Source organism: Papaver somniferum, unplaced genomic scaffold (genome assembly GCF_003573695.1).
Source record: "Papaver somniferum cultivar HN1 unplaced genomic scaffold, ASM357369v1 unplaced-scaffold_97, whole genome shotgun sequence".
NCBI lineage: Eukaryota > Viridiplantae > Streptophyta > Magnoliopsida > Ranunculales > Papaveraceae > Papaver > Papaver somniferum.
In genome coordinates, this window is record NW_020652859.1 from 947,050 (window position 1) to 970,194 (window position 23,145).

The window sequence follows — 23,145 nt, forward strand, 5'->3', positions numbered from 1 at the left end:
TCTCTCCACTGCAACTCCTCTCTTCCTTCTGTTCTTCGTTATAGCTCCAGTTGCTGCTGCTGCTGCCCTTCTGTTTTTGTTGATCATCTTCCTTCAATCAGGTAACAATATTCATATTTATTTGATCAAATTTATCATTTTGGATTCTCGATTTCTTGTTGATGTATTGGTTTTGATACCCTGTTGTTACATGTTGTCCTTTTTATTTGACTCCGTTGTTCTTCATATGGGTGTTGCTCAATTTCTGCATCTCTTTTCCGCAACTTTTTAATCTTCTGCTCATGCGGTGGCTGGAAATCGTAATGATGTAAATCTCGGTTCTATTCTGATTAGAATATTTCGATCTTTCATTCTATGGTCTTGCCATTTTTTGTTATGGATTGCCCCTGCAAACTTCTCTCCTGTTTGTGCTTGTCCTGCTTTTCCTTTTATCCTGCAGACATAAATGGGAAAAACGACTGAATTGAGTAAGGATAAAAATCCGTCTGTTCCCCGCAAAGAGATGGCGTGTTCTTCAGCTCTAAGGTCTCCTCCCCTTAGGCAATCCGTCTGTGAATCCTCTCGTCAAAGTTCGACTCAGTCTGACCTGACTCTACGGGATCTTGCCTCTATTCAGCCTGCTACGGGTAGTAGTCTTGGAGATAGTCGAGCCCGTAAGAGACGTGGTTTTCAAGATGCCCCTCCTGATCAATCTAAGCCTTTGAAGAAGCCTCCTAAGAATTATATGTTGCCAAGTGATAGCTGGCGCCCTCTCGACTTGGAAGCTTGGAAGGAAAGGAGAGGTTTGAAGGGTTTTACTGTAAAATTTTATAATGACGAGGATGATCTGACTTACGATCTGATCTCCAACTACAAGTATAACCATATGCATTGTCTCACCAACGTTGGAGCTATTGAAGCTTGGATGCCCATCCCCTTATATCAGAAGGAGGATTCCTTCGTCTATGATGTTCTTGCCTCCCGTGACAAAGTAAAGAGTTCTGCCTGTCGCTCTGCCGTCACTTACACGGGTAACTGGTGGCGTCTACTCGAGGAGTGTCGTCTTCGTTTCCATGGTGCTACCAAGATGACCAAGTACATTCCCAATCCCGAGCAAAGATCATGGTACACTCCGGATAACTTTAACTTCACATACCATGACTTCATTAGTTCGGCGGTTCACAAAAAATGGAGTGTTGGTCCCAGTCGCCGTAAGATGTGTATCAAGAGAAATTTCGAGAAAAGATTTCGACTTCTTCTGTCTGAAGTTGATAAAGCAAATATTTCTTGGGTTCCTGGTACGGAGGATGATGTTAATCCCATTCCATTTCCAAGGAATGAAATGGTTCGTGATGATCATGAATTCAAGTGGCATCGCACTGTTATCGAAATTGTTGGCCCGTGGTGTTGGGGCTGGTCTCCCGTGAATCCGGAGAAGGTTCGCGAATCTGGTCCTACAAGATACGGGGATTATACTCCTTGGCTGCTCAACTTCTCTGGTTTCAATTTCGATTATTCGGAGGAGGAACAATATGACATGTCTTCTAGACTGAAGGTATATTACGCTGGTTCTGAACCTCGTTCTTTGTTCTTTTCATCTTGCTATAATGCTCCTGACTTTTCTACATTATATTCAATTAGGCTGCCAAGAAACCTAAGACTTCTCGAATGTTCTACTGCCGGATTTCAAGCGGAAGATTCGGGTGTTGAAACGACCAGTCTCCCCTTGGAGGAGGAGTTTGAGTATGAGTTTGATGGTTCCGATCAAACCCTGAAGCAATCTTCTTTGCCTAGATCCCGTAAAGAAGATGATACTCCAGAATCATCTGCCCACGGGTCTCCTCCGCAATCTCAACACGGTGAGAGTAAGGATGTTGAGCAGTTACCCCACGGGGACGAACCCGACGTTGTTTCTCCTGTGTTCTCGTTTGATACACAAGGAGCTCATCAAGAGAAGATCCTGCAAATCGAATTTTCCGACCACGGTCATGAAAGAGTAGAAACTCCGCCTTCCCCTTTTGTTCCTACGTTTGAGGATTTGGATCCCTTGGAAAAAGATTCAGTTTCCGAAACGTTGATGGGTGATGCGGGTCCCTCTTCTGTTGCAACAACAAGGTTTTTGGTGGATCTTAATGACTTTGACCCCGAAGATGAGGAGGCTGCTTTGAACTGGGCCAGGGAACGTGGATTGCTGAGTGGCTTTAGCCCTGAAGTTCATGTCGAACGCGATTCTCCGAGTTCCATGGAAACTCGCAATCGTATGAAGCCTACTAGCTTTGAAGAAGTGAGGGATGCTATGCTTCGTGCTGACCGCATCTCCCAATCTTTCATTGACGTCCCTCCTGCTAGTTTCAAAGAGATGACTTCCTGTGTTGATAGTCATACTTACTTCTTCCCGCAGTATCATCTATCTTCCGTAAGTTTTCCTCCTTGTATTTTTTTTAAGACTCCGTCCTTTATTTTTCTTGACTTTCCCCCTTACCGTTATGTTACAGTTGGCTCATCAAGTTGATTATAGCTTTCAACTATATCAACTTTACAAGTTGAAAGCAGCCAAGTTCCAGTCGCTTCTTCGCGATGCTCAAACCAAGGCTGGAGATCGTGAAACTGAAATTGAACAGCTAAAGGCATCTATTAGCGGCATCAGCTCAGCTGAAAAAACAGAATTGGAGAATCTGCGTGTTGAGATGATTAAACTGAAGGAGACTCATGTTGAAGGTATTAACATTTCTTCCTGTGTCCCGTTGTTTTTCTTATTGTTCTCCTTGTTTGTTCTTCTGAATATGAGTCCTGTACTGGTCAGATGAGACCATGATTTCTCAACTTCGATCCCGTAACATCCTACTAAAAGGAGAGCTTCGCGAGAGGATTGCTGGTATCAGACGCGATGTTGATTCTTCTAGAAGAAGGAATCTAAACTTCTTGAATCAAGGAATAACTGTGTTGCTGAAATTAAGTTTTTCAAAGATGAATTATCCCGTGCTCGTTCATTGATCCCGTCAAAAGATCAAGGTCAGGGTTCCCCGATTTCTAAAGAAGTTGTGAGTCTCTCTGCAGATGTGAATGCACGGGATTAACTTCTGACCTTCGTGAGTCTTTACTCAAAGTTGATGGAGAAAAATTGCAACGTGCTCAATTTGCTCATCATCTTCAGAAGGAGGTTGAAAAGATTTCCACCCAGAATGTTCATCTTCGACACGAGAATTTCATGCAAAGGGTTGAAATTGACGATCATATCGTGAAATTGCGTAATGCTGAGGCAGATTATCAGAAACTATCCAGTGAATATAAGATCTTGAATGAGAGTCGTGATGTTTTAGTTGATGAACTGAATAAGTTGAGATAGATTATAGGTTGCTTAAATGGACCGTCATACGTCTCGTTATTCTTCTTTCTTTAACTCTTCCCTTATTCCGCTATTCTTGATCGTGCCAAAGATGCCGAGAAACGGGAAGCTAGCCTTAAGCTTGAAGTGGTGAATTTAAAGAAGCAATTGGAGGATGCGGCATCCGCAAAAATTGTAGAGTTGAAAAAGCTTCATAAAGATGCCTCGGAACATGCCCGTAGATCGATGAATAAGTTTATTGACCGTGTGAACCATGATCACAAGCAAAATATTTACAAGGCATACGATCATGTCTAATGATTGACACTCTTCTTTCATAGTTTAGTTTTTTTTTTTTTTGGCTGTTGCTTAACAGATGGATTTGTTGTTTATCACTCCTCTTTTGATGCGAACTTCCTCCACTATACTTTGACCGTTCTATATGTGTTGCTTGTGACTTCTTATGATATGTCCCGCCCTTTTTCAATTGTCGAGTTGATAAGATCCCGTGTATCAGTATTTATTGAAATAATCCTCGCGGTTGTTCTTTTGACTGTTCTTCTGACTTGTTACTTTCACTTATCCGAAAATCTGTAAAGATAAAATTTTTGGGCAAGAAATATAATTCTGTCGATATCGATGATATCTGTAACACATGTCTAAAGATAAACACGTGGTTTATATTCTATTTCTGAGAACAGTCACCTCCTCCTTTTCTCCCCTACCAAGGGAGTAGGATCGGCAAGATGGTTCTCTCCATTTGGGTCAATCGATTAATATGAATCGTATCACCTTACGGACGTATTACTGGGATCTAATAGAGGATGAGCGCCAACTGCAGTGTATGCAATTCGCCACTCCCTGGCTCGGGAGTGCTCTAAAAGGTGTATAATATGTGCATTAATGCCAATCCCAGCTTGTCGCGCCATATATGAATTTCAATATGCGGGACTCCCGTGACATATGAATGTACAATACGGGGTTTGGACAATCTATTGTCATTTTTGGAGGAATAATCAGGTGTTTAAGGAGAATTGTTGAGAGACAGTACATATGTATATAACGGAAACGGTATATATATATATACACATTTTTTTTTTGAATGAAAGCACTGAATCGTATAGAAGGATTGCCTACTTACCCAAAGTGTGGGATCAAGCGCTACGTAGTTCGATTGTATATTACCTGATTACTTCCTGAATTTGCCCGTAGATGGGTTGTCTATTTTACGGATAATATGCTTTCAGGTGAATTGCATTCCATGGGTGTCGCAGTATTTCTCCCTTCATGTTCCGTATGTAATACGATCCTGCCCCTGCTTGATCGTGAATTATGTAGGGTCCTCCCCAAATTGGTGCAAATTTTCCCATGGACCTATCCCTTTGATGTGGTGGGATTTTTCGTAAAACATATTGCCTCTCAATGAAATGTCTCGGTCTTGCTTTTTTGTTGTATTCTCTTGCTATTCTTCTCTGATAATTCTCCATTATTTGAAGCGCACATTCTCTTCTTTCTTCTAAGTCGTCCAACTTTTCAAGCATGATATCCGTGTTTAAATTTTTCATCCATGCCTCGGTTTTGTCGTTGGAAGTATGATTTCTGTTGGTATGACAGCTTCTGCCCCATAGGTTAGCAGAAATGGAGATTCCCCCGTTGGTTCTCTTCTTGTTGTGCGGTACGCCCAGAGTGTGTTATGTAGTTGCTCGCACCAATTATGTTTGTGTCCATCGAGGGTCTTTTTAATATTGAGAACTATGACTTTATTAGCTGCTTCAACCTGCCCGTAGCTTTGTGGGTAAATAGGTGTTGATTTGTGCATCTGAATTTTGAAAGTCTCCAGCAGAATCTTAATTTGTTTCCCTTTAAATTGAGCACCATTATCTGTGATTATTTCTGCTGGAATTCCAAACTTGCAGATTATATTCTGAAAAACGAACGTGAAGATGTCAGTATCTGCAATGTTTGCCGTTGCTTTTGCTTCAACCCACTTGGTGAAATAATCAACAGCTACAATGAGGTATTTCCTCTTTTTAGTTCCTGGAATAAATGGCACCACTATATCTATTCCCCATTTCAAGAACGGCCATGGGCTTAACACCGAATTCAGTTCTGTCGTTGGTGCTCTGATCTTGCGAGTCCATCTCTGACATTCTTCGCATCTTTTTGACATGTCCGCAGCATCGGCATTCATTGTCGGCCAGTAGTATCCTTGTGCTTTGGATTTTAATGCTAGTGATCTTCTTGCTGCATGATTTGCTGCATCCCCATAGTGTATATCTTTCAATATTTCGTAGCCTTCACTTCTTGATAAGCATCGTAACAATGGCCCTAAAAAGGTTTTTTTGTACAGAATCCCATCTCGGAGTTGGTAGTTAGTTGCTTTCATTGCGACTTTTCTGGCCTCCAAATATCCCGTAGGAAGTGTTTCATCTTCTAGAAAAGAGTGAATTGGTATCTGCCAGTCTGATACGGGATGATAGATAGGATTATTCGGGGTTATTCTTTCTTGTGCGGGATCTGGCATCTCCGTATCTGCTTCATCATGTATGTATTCTCTGATGGCCTCATCTTCACTTTCAGCTGTAACTGCAACAAGTGGAGTTTGTTGGATTGATGGTTCGTATATCCTCCCAATTTTTATTTCCTCTACTTCTGGATCTCTCAGCATGGATGATATGAATGCAAGGGCATCTGTATGTCTATTGTATTTTCTAGATAGGTGTCTAAAAGTAATGTCTTCAATTTGAGACGCGAGTTTTTGAACCATATTCATATATGCTTCCATTGTCTCGTCTAAAGTGTGGTATTGGAGGTCAATCTGTTTGATCACTAGCTGTGAATCACTAGTTAGTCGGACATTTGATATTCCTAATTCCAATATTAACTTCAGAGCATGCACTACAGCTTCATATTCAACCACGTTATTGGTGTGCTTTTCAAACTCCAATCTGAATGCGTGAATCATTCTTTGTCCTGCTGGTGTTGTGATTACTACCCCAATCCCTGCGCCTTCATTGTTTGAGGATCCATCTACAAACACTTCCCACCTTTTGATATTGACTGGCGTTAATACGTCTCCTAGATCTTCTTTATCTTTGAAGTTGGGGATGTCATCTATGCCCATTTCATCTTCAAGTGGTAAATCAGCAAGGAAATCTCCAGGATTTGAGATTTTTGGGCAGTTTTGCGCTCAAATACAATACCAAATTGTTCTAACTGGATATTCCATTTTGCTACTCGCCCAACCTTCTGAGTATGTTTGAGTACATTTTCAAGTGGAGCAACTGTTAGCACTCTGACTGTGTGAGTTAAGAAATATGTTCTCAGTTTTTGTGTTGCAAAAAGTAGTGCTAGGATTAGTTGCTCCATTTTTGTATAATTCCGCTCTGCGGGACTGAATGTTTTGCTGATGTAGTAGACCGGTATTTCTTCCCTTTCCTTGGTTCTGACTAATACGGCGCTCACTGCATTGATCGTAGCTGTGATATATAATGTTAACACTTCTTTGGGCTCGGGTCTTTGTAGTATCGGAATTGATGCTAGATATGTTTTGATCTTAGTGAATGTGTCTTCACATTTTATTGTCCATGCGAATTTGCTTTCCTTTTTGAGTATATCAAAAAATGGTTTGCACTTGTCTGATGACCGGGCCAGGAATCTGTTCATTGCTGCTAATCTTCCATTGAGTTTTTGGACCTGTTTAAGATTTTGTGGTGATGGCATCTGTTGGATCGCCCGTACCTTTTCTGGATCAACTTCGATTCCCCGCTTTGTGACCAAATATCCTAAAATTTTTCCCGAGGGAACTCCAAAGGTACATTTTTCAGGATTTACCTTCATTTTCAGCTCCCGCATTTAATCAAATATTTCCCGCAAATCAGAGAAATGATTCTTTATTTCCTTAATTTTGACCAGCATATCATCCACATATACTTCAAGTGTTTTCCCGATGAATCTTTTGAAATTTGCATCCATGAAATCTTGATACGTTGCCCCTGCATTTTTCAATCCAAATGGCATTCTCGTGTAGCAGTATATTCCCTACGGGGTAAAGAATGCAGTATATTCTTGATCCTCCTCCGCCATAGCGATTTGGTTATATCCGGAATAACCATCCATAAATGACATCAGCTCGTGTCCCGCAGTAGCGTCCACTAGTTGATCAATACTTGGAAGGGGATAACTATCCTTTGGACAAGCTTTGTTCAGATTGGTGAAATCTATGCATATGCGTACTCGCCCATTCTTTTTTGGTACAATCACCATGTTTGAGATCCATGTTGGATATTTAACTCTTCGTATGAATCCCGCTTCCTTCAGTTTTTGTAATTCATTTTCTACTGCTTGTTGATATTCTGGTGCTATCTTTCGTAACTTCTGCCTGTACGGGATCGTTCCTGGTTTGATGGCGAGTTTGTGGCAGGCCAATTTTGGGTCAATGCCAGGCATATCACTCATTTTCCAAGCAAAAATGTCTTCATATTCTTTCAATAGATGATGTAGCGTCCTTTCTTGTTGCTCTCCCAACAATGTTCCAACTTTGATCATCCTTGGCTCTCCTTGTGTGGCTATGTTTATCTCTTTAGTTTCCTCCAATGCTGAGAATGTGGATTTTGTGGTTCCAATCTCCGGGACCTTCTTTAATTGATATTTAGTCGACTTTTCTTTTTCATCATTTTGAGCGTCCTTGACAACCCCCGTGGAACACTCTCCTCTTTTATAGGATGATTTTTGTTGTCGATCTTCCAGCTCTAGATGTTTAGTGTCCATCAAGTATTGGTCAATTTCTGCCTTGTCTTTGATTGCCTTCTTTCTTCTCCTGTCATTTTTGTCGAGATTTATTTGAGTTTCAATTGCCTGACAATTTCTGGCTTCCATATGATCACCCTTAATTTGCATCTCCCCCCATGGAGTCGGGAATCTCAGATACTGGTGATATGTAGATGTTGTTCCCTTTAGGCGATGTAACCATAATCTCCCCATTATTGCATTGTAAGGTGACGGAGCGTCAATGACAGAAAAATTTGCTTCTTGCTTCATTGGTCCCGCATGAACTTCCAATGTGATGTCTCCTTTTGGTTTTGATGATGCCCCATTGAATCCGTATATGGTATACGGGGATGACACTAGATCTTCATCTTTGAATCCCATTCTTTTGAAGTTATCATAGTATAGGACATTCATCGAACTTCCTCCATCAATTAATACTTTTGTAACGGTCCACCCTGAAATAGGAATAGTTAAAATCAATGGGTCGTTGTGTATTTCTATTTCTTGATCAATGTCTTTAGTAGAAAACACCAACGGGGTGGCCATCCAATCCTCCCAAGGTTCTACGGTGACTCCATCGATTCTGAATATATCATGATCTCGTATTCTTTTGCAACACTTTACTGCCATGTCCTGTATCATGTTCGGTTCTGCTTTTTCAGAATAAGTAATAGTGTTGATAACTCTCCTGTTCTCTGTCAATTTCACTGTATTGTCCTTCTCTGAAAGGGGTCTATCAATATATTCTTGAAATTTCCCAGCATCAATTTTGTCCTGTATGTATTTCTTCCATTGTATGCAACGATTAGTTGGGTGACTGTAAAAGTTATGGTAATCACACCATTCTTTGGAATGTGCAGATCTCTCTGGTTGTCTTCCTCTGCTCACAGGCCATATCATCTCCGGTCTATCTTTCACTTCCTTTAATATTTGAGCCTCTGGTTTGTTTAGCTTGGTGAATACTAGATCATTGAAGAAAGGTCGCTTATTGTTTCTGCCTTCATCTGTTCTCTGCTGATCTAGATATGACCGTTTTTCTCCCGTATGAAGATGTGATTCTTGTCTCTTTCCACGGCTTTCTTTTTCTACTTCTGATTCAGTTGAGTTCGTGTGATCCCGGACTGACGTGCTTGCCCGTGTCCCATCTCCTGATGCCTCCTTTTGGACTTCTTCCAATCGTATGTACTGATCTAGGATAACTCCAAGTTCTCCCAATGTCTTTGGTCCTTTCAACTGGATCTGAATGAACAATTGACTCATTTTGTCTAAAGCATGATGAAAACAATTAATTGCTACCTCTGGTGTTACGTTTCCTATGTCCAAACATAATTTGTTCCATTTCTCCCTGAAAGCGCGAGTCGATTCTTTGTTATGCTTTGCTAGAACCCAGAGTTTTTCAAGCCCCACTCCTGTTGATATGTTGTACATGTATGCTTCAATAAATGCCCTTGACAATTGTTGGAATGACGTAATTGATCGTGGCATTATTTTGTCATACCATCTTAAGGCTGATCCCTTAAGACTGGATGGAAAATATCGACATAGAACTACATCGTCATTCTCCCATCGCGCTAAAACCCTTTCAAAATATCTGACGTGTGATGCGGGATCTGATGTACCTTCATAACATAAGAAATTAGGTAATGGGCATTTTGCTGGTATTTCTCCTTCCGCTAGAAATCGTGCTAATTGAGTGGTTCGCGCTTCTCGTAAAATTTCTTCCAATCGTCCTCCCGTAACTTCTTTTTCCTTGTATGCTTCGAAATCCCGCATCATCTTCAAATGTTGTTCCTTCATTGCAGCGAATTGCATATGCATATCCTGTGTTTCTTCATTCCTCTCATATTCATATGGTTCTTGTATTCTCCCTTTGATTGACTCCTGACCATTGTGCTGATTTGTTTTCATCATTTCCTGTGTTCTGACTTTTCCTCCTTGTACGGGGAATTTTTCTTTCATTCTGGGATTAGTTCTATCGCGGGTGATCTTTATTTCTTCTGTTTCATCTATCTGTATCAACGGTATTACACTTGCAACTTTTTTGGTAAGATTGAGGTTATTCTTGGCTAGTATTTTCATTGCATCTTTTTGGTCTCGATAGCTTTTCATAACGATTTGTAATTGTGCTGCAAGTTGTTCGTTTGTCATTGTCCCATGATCTTGAGCATGTTCTCCCGTGATATGATTGTCCCCTCCAGTTTTATCTGTGGATCTTTCATTCCCCTGATCTTGTCCTTGAGTCGAGGTAATCTCATGCTGTATTACATGAACCTGACTGGCAGATAGTTGTTCATCAGCAGCTATTCTTTGACTTATTGCTGCAATCTCTTGAATTCCTGAATGGTGAGGACTAACATCTGGTAAACTGTTATTTTTACAGATCGATGAAATCCCGTCAGATTGCTCGGCTCCTCCTGTTAACATTATTCGTTCTTTATCCTGCTCTTGTGTAAGGGTTTCTCTCGCTAATTGTTGGTTTTCTTTTTCCTGTCTTTTCGCTTCTTGTAACACTTTTTCTACGATCAATTCTGCTCTTCTTTGACTATTATTGGTGGTACGTGCATCTCCTGTGTTTGGTGTGGTCACCTGTGATGTCTCTTCAACACTTCTGATATGTTCAACAGCAACTTCTTCAGGTTCGCTTGTTTGATCTTTCTCTGTTAACTTTTCCATGATCCTTTCTTGATTTTCTTTGGGTCGATTTTGCTATGACTTGTTATCTCAATCCCCCTTATGGTATGATACTGACGTCACGAGCTTAGATTCGCACGCTGAAAATCAAAAGATGCATAAACATGAAACTTAAAATTCAGGAAGAATAAATTCTTTACCGTTTCCCTGTTTCTAGCGCCAAAATGTGACAGCCAAGAGTTGCGTGGTGTTTATCTCTGGCTATCCACCCAATTATGAAAACTGATTCTCCTGTTGGTTTTACTTTCCTACGATTAAAAACTATATGCCTATGACTTTGATGGATTGATGGACAGATTTGATTATATCCTAAATGAAAGTACTTCTCCTTTTATTAAGATTCTTGGAAGCAATGTACATAGGGTCTATTTTCTTTTTCCTTTTTCCTCCCCTCTTTCATGTCTATGATGGGGCTTATATAGCCTTAGAATTGTACGTGAGTCATCAGCTACGTGTTGATTCATCTTATTATCTTGACTCCACCTCCTACTTCCCCGTGTACCACTTACCACGGGATTCTTGAGTTGATATTATCCCCCCGTGTTAAAGATGCTTCCATACTTATCTTGATTATTGCTTCTAGCTTGACCTGTCGGCTGGTTATAATGACAGCGCGCATCGATCGGCCAGCGCTTCCCTTTTTTGTGTCTATCTTCTGTATCGTTGACACGTCAATGGTTGACCGTTTTTCTTGTCGACACGCGTGGTATGTGGCCTCGATTAATGACGCGTATCTCCTGCCTGCCTGTATCGTTTTCAGTATACCTTTACGGGACTCGTTTGATGCTTCACGGGATTTGTTTGACACAATTCCTCCTTTGTTGTTACGGGTCCATTGCCGATTGATCCCGTGGTACCTCCATCGTATCTTGGGTTGTTCCTACTGCGGATATGTGTATTTTTAGGATATTTTGGTATCCACACTCCCTTCATTGTTTACCCGTAAATCATCCAAAATCTATCTCTCATGTAAACCCAAATAATCGTTTCCTTAAACATTCAAACTAACCATTATGGTAAAGAACAAATGAATCCATGTAAATGACCCTATTAATTTTTCAAATTAATCATTATTGTATTAATTAAATTTGTTTCCATTTTATGTAAATCCATAGTTATCATGGCAGTCAGATAAGTCAGCCTTATTTCTCTGGAATGCTCGTAACGTGTTTGGAAAATGATCTAGAGAGATTTCCCTACCGTGGTCCGTGTTAGTGACCTAGTTAAATTAAATAATGATTGTTTAAACAATAATTCACCAAGACACGTATTTATTTACAAAATTTGGCGGGGGCCGAGCGACAAGTTGTGCTCCAACACAGCTTGTGAACGGTCCACCAGTCATCCGTTAAGTCAACTGCTTGGTTGGGACCCACACCAAACTCAAATTCCGACAAAGTTAGGTACCAAAGGCAAAGGTGTGCCATTTTATAGGCACCAAACTCAAAATACCCCTTATTATAAATATTTTCTACTTATATAACTCTCTTTGTCCCCCAAGGTTTTGTGTAATCTCTTTTTTGACTATTTTGCTCATAACTTCTTCATACGAAGTGGGAATGACCTCATTCTTTTTCTGTTACTTCTGTCTTTCAGTTCCCTACAGTATACAAGAAAAATTTTAGGATTTGGACGCATAGCAATTGGTGTTTTATCCTTATTTTCAATGTAAAGGATGACTTCCCTCTTTATTTTTGGAATCAACATACGTAGAAATGCAATTTGGATAACATGTAGAGCCTTTAAATGTATTATTTTTTACCACAATCATTTTTTAGAAAATTTTATAATAAAAATGAGTTTACCTAGTTTATAGTTTGGTTTTAAAAAAAGGATTTCGACTTCTAACGAAGTCACTGGACTTCCTTGAGTCAATGCATCAAAAATGCAAGCTTTTTTCGACTCTCAAGCCTCTAGACATGTAATTTGTGAAGGAAACATTTTTTCTGAAAATTTTCTATTAAAGGGGAGTCTTTGTGTTTCATCATTTGGTCTTGATCATAGAGTTCCGACATCTAACGAAGCCTGCGGACTTCCTTGAGTCTTTTGTGTTTATGGTATTTTATTCAATTTTTGCGATGATTATCTAGCTTAAAGAAGATCCCAGAATCGTTGAGAAGTTATTAACGGTTGCAAACCTTATCTCCTTCTTTCCATGTTTTATTATAGGTAATCTATGACCTTTTTAAAAGATTAGAAGTTCATTATTAGAAGGGATATTTTGAGTTTGGTGCCAATAAAATGGTACACTTTCGCGTTTGGTGCCTAACTTTGTCAATATCTGAGTTTGGTGCCCAGTCAACGAATTGGCGTTGATTGACCGTGTTGACCATCCAATTTACAGTTAAAAATGTGAAATGTCTAATAAAATTCTAAACTCCGTTTTATTCACTAACTGCGCCCTATCTTCTACATACTCCAAGTTTGAGAAATGAGAGTTGTTGATTTTCATTCACGAGGTTTTAGGTTCCACTCTTAATACCATTGCCATCTTCTTTCATTGCTAATCTCAAATCATACACTGAGCTACTTTATTTTATCATATGACCACCTGTTTACACAATATTAAATCCAAAGTATAAGCATAGCACCCTTCATTGATTACGCGTAAATCATCCAAAATCTATCTCTCATGTAAACCCCAATAATCGTTTCCTTAAACATTCAAACTAACCATTATTGTATTGAACAAAGGAATCCATGTAAATGACCCTATTAATTTTTCAAATTAATCATTATTTTTATTAATTAAATTTTTTTCCATTTATGTAAATCCACAGTTATCATCGCAGTTAGATAAGTCAGCCTTATTTCTCTGGAACGCTCGTAACGTGTTTGGAAAATGATCTAGAGAGATTTCCCTACCGTGGTCCGTGTTAGTGAACTAGTTAAATTAAATAATGATTGTTTAAACAATAATTCACAAAGATGTATTTATTTACAAAAGTTGGCGGGGGGCCGAGCAACAAGTTGCGCTCCAACACAGCTTGTGAACGGTCCACCAGTCATCCGTTAAGTCAACTGCTTGGTTGGGACCCACACCAAACTCAAATTCCGACAAAGTTAGGTACCAAAGGCAAAGTTGTGTCATTTTATAGGCACCAAACTCAAAATACCCCTTATTATAAATATTGTCTAATTTTTATTATAAATTTTTTCCAAATTGCAGGTTCCGTCTGCCACGGTTAAGGTGATGGGGTTGTCAAAAAGGGCAACTATGAAAGATATCTGTCGGAACCTGGTAACATTTTTTTCTAACTTAGAATTTGTTTCAGCTCTTATTTGTATTGTGTTGTTTTACCTATACTCGACAGGAAACATCTTTGTGTATCTTCCGAAAGGACAAATTTGGTTTTGTCATGCACCTTGTAATTCGAATGCATCTATGAGTAGGTGGAATGGGGGCCTTTTCATGACGCTCGAGTTATAAAAGAACGCAATTCTAGCTCCTGCAGTGGAATTGCATTTGTTGATTTCCCATCAGTTGTATGTATGTACATTCGTGTAACCATCAATTTTTTATGCATGTTTTAGTTGTTGTTTAGAAACTAATCTTGGTGACATATAGGTAAAGGCTGGCACAATGATGGATGCAATCGTACATGATAGCCTCAGCGTTGATGGCATGATGTTGCATTTTGAGTATAGGTATGTGGTTTGCATTTGGATATATTTCAGCAACAATAATACACGATTTTCATGAACATTTCAAATCAATAACCGAAATCTAAGTTGGCTACATTATATGTGGACGATAACTAGTATTTTCATTGTGATTGGAGGCCACAAAAACAAAAAATGACAGGCACAACCTGAGATGTTATACATTATGCATTTTGAGTATAGGTATGTTATACTTTAGTGGACACTAAATATGAGTATTTTTACTCTGGTTAGTCAGAAATATGTTCCTAGATAGTTCACTATTGATAAAAACTTAAAGAGGACAGTACTTTGATTATAAACTCTTATAAAGAGGCTTGCAGATTCAGAACAAAAATGGATATATGAAGGTGGCATTCTTTGTTAGGTTAAGAATGAGTTTGATGATTGGATTTCACTATTGATGTTATTTCTCAGCATAACCCAAATCTCTGCAGCATAATACTTGAGGTTTACAATAGCCCAAATCTCTGCAGCTAATGCAACCAATACAAACCTTGATTTTTTTACAGCTTTAGGAGAATACCAACATATGCATGAAAAACGAAGAAGGCAAGTAAAGTGGCGGAAAGCATTAGATAGAGGTACTACTGGTGCAGCTACACAACTGCAACAAGATGAAGATAAAGTACTACCGGAGTTGGTGGAAGAAGCTGAAGACAGAGAAGGAGCTGAAGACAGAGAGGAGGAGCAGATGGTAGAGGAGGAGGCCGAAGAAGTGGAAAAAAGTAAGGCAGAGGATGTGGTAGAAGTAGAAGACAGTGAGGAGGAAGGAGAAGCGGAAGACAGTGAGGCAAAGCAGATGGTAGAGGAGGGCCGGGAAGTGGGAGACGATGAGGGGTTAGACATGAATGAAGGAGATGGAGAAGAAAGTGAAGAAGAAGAAGTACAGCAAGGCAGGGTTTCCACGAAAAAAAGGTCGAATAAATGGACTGGAAGAGAAACCAATTTTCTAAAGGTAGGATTTGATTTGCACCAAAGTTTTATTTAATCTCCATTTATCCACTTCCTTAACGATAGTTTATATGATTTTTAATTTGTACAGAGAGGAACTTTTTTGCTCTCTGGAGAAACCAAATCATGGACTGAGATTTTGAGGTTGGGATCTCATATCTTCCGTCCTAAACGTACTGCTGAACAACTAAGGGAGAAGGATAGGCGTACGAGGGGAGATACTCACAGGGTCCGAACAAAAGGACGAAGGAACGGAGATACTTGCAGGTTCCGAACAAAAGGTCGTATGACTCGTAGGGTCAGGACAAAAGGGCGACGCATTAGGCTATGTCTATGAATTTCCCCTAAACAAATTTCCCCCACAATCTCTTTGGATGTTGTCAGGTTTTCTTGTACTTTATGAAAAGAAATGAAAGTAATACAGACACAGTATAATCTTGTGAATTGTCTTGCTGCGGACAAAATGCGATGCATTATGTAGTTCATTTTGGCTACCAAGGTAAACACTTGTTTTCTGGTTAACGTGAAAAGAAATGAAAGTAGCAGTACTAGTATTGACTTGATTATGTAATCCGCCTTTGGTGTTATTACCTATATCACCCATATATTTTGTAAATATATGAATACATATAAGACTCTTTGGTTTATTGTGATGAACTGGTTGAAGGATTTCTATTTTCGACTCAATGGCGGTATATGTATATCACTTAAATGCGGTTTTGTTCTTTTACTTTGGGTGGAATCATGTTGCAACATGAAATGATAAAGATGTAAATACAAAATCAAACATTTGAATGGGCTGGTTTCAACACATTCATGGGACATAGTTTTGTATAAAGGCAGGTTAAAGTCACACAACAATGCCTGAATCAGAAAGAAGTGCGACAGCGTTGCATCACCAGCAGGATAATGTAGCAGTAATCGAAAGTAAAAGAACAAGCTGAGTATCATAGTTACTGGAGTGGACCCTTTCATTTTTGTTTATTTTGAGTGACATGATTAAACTCCCGCCAACTCTAAAAATTTTGAATTTTGAATTTTCCAAGTACAATGTTTCGGGCAGGGTGCCATTACATCACAATCACTTGTTTCTCTCTCCCATATAATATTAGATAAGAAATCTGTTTTACCTCTCTCATCTCTAAATTCTAGATCTCCTCCTCCTCCTCCTCCTCAAAACTCTCTTCTAGATAATCTGATTCATGTTCAAATCTCACCACCATCATACTCAGTATTTACCAACATAATCTGATAATACAGTATAAACCATCATAACCTGCAGCACCATCATGAAGAGCAGTATGTTTCCAAATCGAAATCGGTACTCTTCTTCTTCAACAAATCTCTTCTGATTTTCGATTCACAGTGTAGTAATCTTTATTTTTTTCTTTCAATTTTTTTTTAATCCTGATGATGCACTTGTAGCTATGAGGTTCTAGATAGTGTTTATTTGTCTGTTTTGTAAAGGAAAAATTCCCATTTCTTTTTCAATAATTAATAGATTTTGTTCAATTTTTTATGCTAATTAGTTGTAGTTACTTACTAATCATGGGGGTACATCGATTGATTCTGTGACATAGGATCGCTTTTGGAACTGGTATTGAAAACAGTCATTCCCTTGAAAGTGTTTGTTCAAATGCATCAATGACATAAGTAGTTCTTAGGATGGTTAGGATTCACTAAAACTACATTCGACTGGCATGATTGCTGAATGCAGCAACATATAACGTTAATTTGAAGTCACCTAGAGAGTAGATCTTCATTTCTAATGAGGCTTGAATATTATGTTTTTTGCCGTCATTAATATGTGTTCGGTGATGATTTATACTGTATTATCATGCTTGCATTTCGAGTCATACAACATTATATGGTAAATCTAACAATTTAAAAGATGTGTTAGAAGTTGCTTCTTATTCAGTTATTTTCTCTTGGTTAACCGTTATAGGTTCATAATATGTATGCTTGGGAAGTTCTGTTGCGAGTGTTAGATTGGACCATGAGCTGCTTGTTATTTGGAACTTGCTAACTAAGTTTGTTGGAGTTGGACAATAATGAAGGTTTCTGTGGACCAATGCTGGTAATTCTCAAGCCAAAGCTCATGTGCCAGTTTGATGTGAATTTTAACCTCTTTATGTAAAACTAATACAAATTGGATGCGTCTTTTAACTATTGAGGTCTCTAAATATTCCACCATGGTCTGTTGTGTAGTCCACTTTCTTCAGCAACATTTTTTTTTTAATTCTAATTGTTTCTGGCTGGCTGAATCGCAGGCTAAATCTGCTTAGGCGTGGGCAGCAATGCGAAAATCTCCACCGTTTGCCATTAATTCTTGATATTTGGTAAGTAGTTAATTGTTATCTAATTTATCTTAATTTGGTCCTGCTATTGAAAATACTAAACTTATCGATGAAGAGTTTTAAGATTTTTTTTCCTAAGCTTTATCATTGCATACTGTATTGGTGTCTTAGCTCTCAAGTTGTTTTTTATGACATGCATCTCATTATACCATTATACAATTTGCTAGTGTCATATGCTAATTAATATGTGTGGCATTATGATACTCCCTCTAGTTGAAATACACATAGGTTAATTCAGTTATGTCTCATACATGTTTCTCCTGAATAGTAATTTTCTCGGCTTATACGTTGTACTTATGTAGGATATAGCATTGGTTTGTGACATCTGACATGTGCTATAAGACATAGCTTCTTACCAAGAATCTTAACTCTCGAGTGATCACATCTAAAATGAACTAGTAATTCTTAGAATCCGAAAGACTCATGAGTCATGACCTACAATATAAGTTTTTATAGTGACACCATTTTGATTCAAGCTACTCTTCTATAGATTACTTTACTTACCAAAAATAAAACATAACATGTAAAATTTAATGAATGTCTAACTCCTGCATGAACACTGAGGTTAAATTAATGTCCTGATGTTTTATAGGTACATTGTTTTCTCTCCATTGACAAACCCTCAAAACCTTGTATTTATCTTTTTTCTTGTCTCACCTTCCAGATTGCTGAGAGCTCTGGAGCTCAATGCTCTCTAGAAGAATGAATACTTAAAGCCTTCTAGCACAGTGGTTTAAACTAAGAAAAGAAATGGTTCCAGTGAGGGTAAGATAATATTCTTCACTGCTTTACTGGTTATCCGCCAGGCTACCTTTATAAGTACAAGTGTTTTATCCGCATCTTCTGCTCAGGCATTTTAAGTAACATGGCATCTTTAACTTCTTATATAATGGAAGTTTTTTTAACTATTAAGTGTGAATCTTGTTTTCTATTTCTTGGTTGTTGCACTACAATGAACCTTAGAATTCGTTGCTTATGCATGTATGATATATATTAGTGGAAAGCGAGGTTAGGGTTTGTGACTGTTCAACTGATAAAGTCAAGGCTACAGTAGAATAGTTGAATGGTCATGTAAGTCTTGCTTGGGACCTGTATCTGTTTGACATTTCCTCGGTTTTGTTTTAGCATGGAGCAGAAGGTAAGATCTCTATCACTCACGAATCCTTGCTAGTGGGTTAGTTTTCAGACTTGTATGTTTGTATCCTAATAGGATGTTTGATTTGTCAAATTAATAAAGGCAAATAATTTCCAAATATATAAAAAAAGGATGCACCACTAATCACACACTAGAAGTTCTTATCATTTTGTAACTGATAATAACTAAAATTTAAATAAACATCGAAAACATGTTTTCCCACATAAAGTTGATATTTAAAAGTAATTATCTTTTCATTTTAATTCCGTTCTACAAATGTTATTTGGTTTACTCCTCTTTATACTCTCTTTGCTATTCTTCAATGTTTTCTCAATTATCGGTTCTTCGCTATTTTCTCAATTTTCGATCTCATTCTGAATTGTGTTTTGATATGGTTAAACTTATTTACAATTCTGTACATGAAAAACACTAAAACAAACCACCAACCAAAAAGTAACTCAAATAAATCACCTTACTAAAATTTAATAAATATATATTTTTGTGGAAAAGACAAAACATCTTAAATAAATGACGTGTGTTTAGAGACTAAGGGTTGTAAACGAAGCAAAAGGCACTAAAATAAAGAATACTAGAAAATTGTGCCTGTTCCACTAAATTGGGAATTGTGTGTATTTAGAGACTAGGAGTTGTATATGAAGACATGGCTTCGTAATGAAGACTGAAATTTGTGCCTGTTCCACTAAAGAAGTTATGCCCGTCCCACTTGGGAATTGAGGTGTGCTTTGAGACGAAAAGCTGCATACGAAGACAAAAGGCGCTGAAATGAAGACTGCAATATCAGGAAATTGCGCCCGTTCCACTTATGGGAATTGATGTGTGCTTAGATAGTAGGAGCTGTATACGAAGACAGAAGACGACGAAATGAAGACTGCAATACCAGGAAATTGCGCCCGTTCCACTTATGGGAATTGATATGTGCTTAGATAGTAGGAGCTGTATACGAAGACAGAAGACGCTGAAATGAAGACTGCAATACCAGGAAATTGCGCCCGTTCCACTTATGGGAATTGATGTGTGCTTAGATAGTAGGAGCTGTATACGAAGACAGAAGACGCCGAAATAAAGACTGTAATACCAGGAAATTGCGCCCGTTCCACTTATGGGAATTGATGTGTGCTTAGATAGTAGGAGCTGTATACGAAGACAGAAGACTGCAATACCAGGAAATTGCGCCCGTTCCACTTATGGGAATTGATGTGTGCTTAGATAGTAGGAGCTGTATACGAAAACAGAAGGCGCCGAAATGAAGACTGTAATACCAGGAAATTGCGCCCGTTCCACTTATGGGAATTGATGTGTGCTTAGATACTAGGAGTTGTATACGAAGACATAGGACGCCGAAAAGAAGTATGTAATACCAGGAAATTGCGCCTGTTCCACTTATGGGAATTGATGTATGCTTAGATGCCAGGAGCTGTATACGGATACAAAAAGACAGAAGACGCTGAAATGAAGACTGCAATACCAGGAAATTGCGCCCGTTCCTCTTATGGGAATTGATGTGTGCTTAGATATTAAGAGATGTATACAAATACAAAAGATGCTAAAATGAAGACTGCCATACCAAGGAAATTGCGCCCGTTCCACTTATGGGAATTGATGTATGCTTAGATAGTAGGGGCTGTATACGAAGACAGAAGACACTGAAATGAAGACTGCAATACCAGGTTATTGCGCCCGTTCCACTTATGGGAATTGATGTGTGCTTAGATACTAGGAGCTGTAAACGAAGACAAAAGACGATGAAATAAAAACTGCAATACCAGGAAATTACGCCCGGGCCACTTATGGGAATTGATGTGTGCTTAGATACTAGGAGCTGTATACGAAGACAGAAGATGCTGAAATGAAGACTGCAATACCAGGAAATTGCGCCTGTTCCTCTTATGGGGATTGGTGTGTGCTTAAATACTAGGAGCAGTATACTAAGACAAAAGACGTTGAAATGAAGACTACAATACCAGGAAATTGCGGCCGTTCCACTTATGGGAATTGATGTGTGCTTAGATATTAAGAGCAGTATACGAAGACCAAAATCGTTAGAATGAAGACTAAGAAATTGTGCCCGTTTCACATACTTGGGAATTGAGGTCTGCCTAGAGACTAAGAGCCGTATACAAAGACAATATACGCTGAAATGAAGACTGCAATTTCGCCCGTTCCACTTATAGGAATATGTGTGTGCTTAGAGACTAAGAGCTGTATACGAAGAGAAAAGACGCTGAAATGAAAACTGCATTACTAGGAAATTGTGCCCGTTCCACTTACGCGAATTGATGTCTGCTTAGATATTAAGAGTAGTATACGAAGACAAAAAGCGCTAGGATGAAGACTAAGAAATTGCGCCCGTTTCAATTGAGGTGTGTTTCGAGACGCAAAGCTGTTTACGAAGACAAATGACGCCGAAATAAGACTGAAATACAAAGAAGTTCCGCCCGTCCCACTCACTTGGGATTCGTTGTGTGTGAATGCAAGAAGAAACTAGATATGTGTAAAACAAAGTGGTACAGATTCTTAACTCCAACTACATTTTTACTAAATGTTGCAAAGACTTATGACCAGGGAATTGGAGTACCTTGTTTGTTTTTGCAGGTCTCAATTACGTATTCCTAGGACATATTCAATAGAGGTATTTAATGAGGCAGAATGCTTTCCTGTTTGGCATTCATCAGCCTGCTGCTCGGGTATAGTATCAATCAAATTAGACCTGTTTGGCTTTTCTTTTATTGCTCACTACTCCGACATTGTGTTTAAATATATTCTTACTCATGATCTAAACTTGTGCTGAATGAAAGAAGAAAACAAGATACATATCAAATAAAAAGGTACGAATTTTTAACTCCAACGATATCTTTACTAAATTTTTCAACGATTTCTGACTTGGGCGTCGGAGTATCTTGTTTGTTTTTGCAGGACTCGATTATGTGCCCCCAAGGAAAAATTTAGTAGAGGTAGTTTTATGAGGCAGAGTCCTATCCTTTTTGGCATTTCATCAGCCTGCTTCTTGCGTATAGTTTCAACTAAATTAAACATGTTTAACTTTTGTTTTATTGCTCACTAGACTATTGGTAATCTGGCATTTTTTTAGTTGTATTCTTATTCATGAGCAAAACTTGTGCTGAATGAAAGAAGAAAACAACATACGTGTAAAAAAAAGGTATGAATTCTTAACTCCAACGATATGTCTACTAAATTTTGCGAAGATTTCTGACTTGGGCGTCGGAGTACCTTGTTTGTTTTTTGCAGGTCTCGATTATGTACTCCCAAGGACAAATTCTGTAGGGATAATTTATGAGCAGAACGCTTTCATGTTTGGCATTTGATCAGCCTGCTGCTTGCGTATAGTTTCAAATAAAATATCCATGTTTAGCTTTTGTTTTGTTTCAAATAAAATATCCCTGTTTAGCTTTTGTTTTATTGCTGACTAAAACTGTGTATGCTATTGGAAACATTCATGAACTATGTTGCCGTAAATACTTATGTGGAGACAGTTCCAATATTCATTAAGGTATGTTTTTCCCATGATAAGTTCTTGACAAACTTGAATTCATAGAGAGATTTGGACTTAGCAAAAAAAAAAAAATTTGAATTCGTAGAGAATCTCTTAATAGATATTCTGTCAAGGATCTAAATCAATGATTTGATTAGTGTATTCTGTTTTTGCGTATTTCACGAGTTAAATCAAAGAATAGTGCTGGGAATTATAACAAGTGAGTAATTTTTGCTGTTAATTTGTTTTAGGTATTTGATTCTATGTTTACCTAAGTATCAGTGAAATGAAATTGGTTCTGATTGTGTTGTTTTCCTGTTTAAATGGTTTATCAGTAAAAGTAGCTAAACTGAAGACATGAAAAAGGAGATATAACTAAGACTAGCACCTTATGGAAACAAATGTGAGTATTACTCGTTTTTTCTAATTTAAAATTTTCTGTTAATATGTTATGGGTATTTCTATGGTTTTATTAGAAGATTGTTTAAGTTTTTAATTCTGATTTTTGCGATTTTCTTGTTGCTTTTGTTGTTGTTGTGTTTAGATGAGAGTCGACCATTTGACTTGGTAGATGGTAAGTAACTCAAAAACCAACTGTACTAGGTAGCGATTCGGTAGCTTCATTTACAAATTATATTAATATTCATCAAGTATTTAAGGCGGGAATGATTACAAAATGGCGCAATTTTTCCATTCAGGGCAAAAAACAAACAATTACTAGAATATAAACTCCAGTATCTTCATACCAAAAACAGTTTTT

At 38.3% G+C, this 23,145-nt stretch overlaps 2 protein-coding genes across 2 annotated transcripts; one reads left to right on the plus strand and one right to left on the minus strand.

The window, feature by feature from the left end:
- Nucleotides 1–4,865: 4,865 nt before the first annotated feature.
- LOC113346171 lies at nucleotides 4,866–6,428 on the minus strand. Its single transcript, XM_026589753.1, has one exon. It carries the CDS (start codon nucleotides 6,426–6,428, stop codon nucleotides 4,866–4,868), a length of 1,563 nt encoding a protein of 520 aa, XP_026445538.1.
- Nucleotides 6,429–13,933: 7,505 nt separating this feature from the next.
- LOC113346174 (ribosomal biogenesis protein LAS1L-like) lies at nucleotides 13,934–16,029 on the plus strand. The gene is made up of 5 exons (XM_026589755.1): nucleotides 13,934–14,006; nucleotides 14,159–14,255; nucleotides 14,334–14,413; nucleotides 14,941–15,386; nucleotides 15,474–16,029. The coding sequence occupies exons 4-5, from the start codon at nucleotides 14,961–14,963 to the stop codon at nucleotides 15,717–15,719; spliced, it is 672 nt and encodes a 223-aa protein (XP_026445540.1). The 5' UTR covers nucleotides 13,934–14,006; nucleotides 14,159–14,255; nucleotides 14,334–14,413; nucleotides 14,941–14,960; the 3' UTR covers nucleotides 15,720–16,029.
- The last annotated feature ends 7,116 nt before the right edge of the window (nucleotides 16,030–23,145 follow it).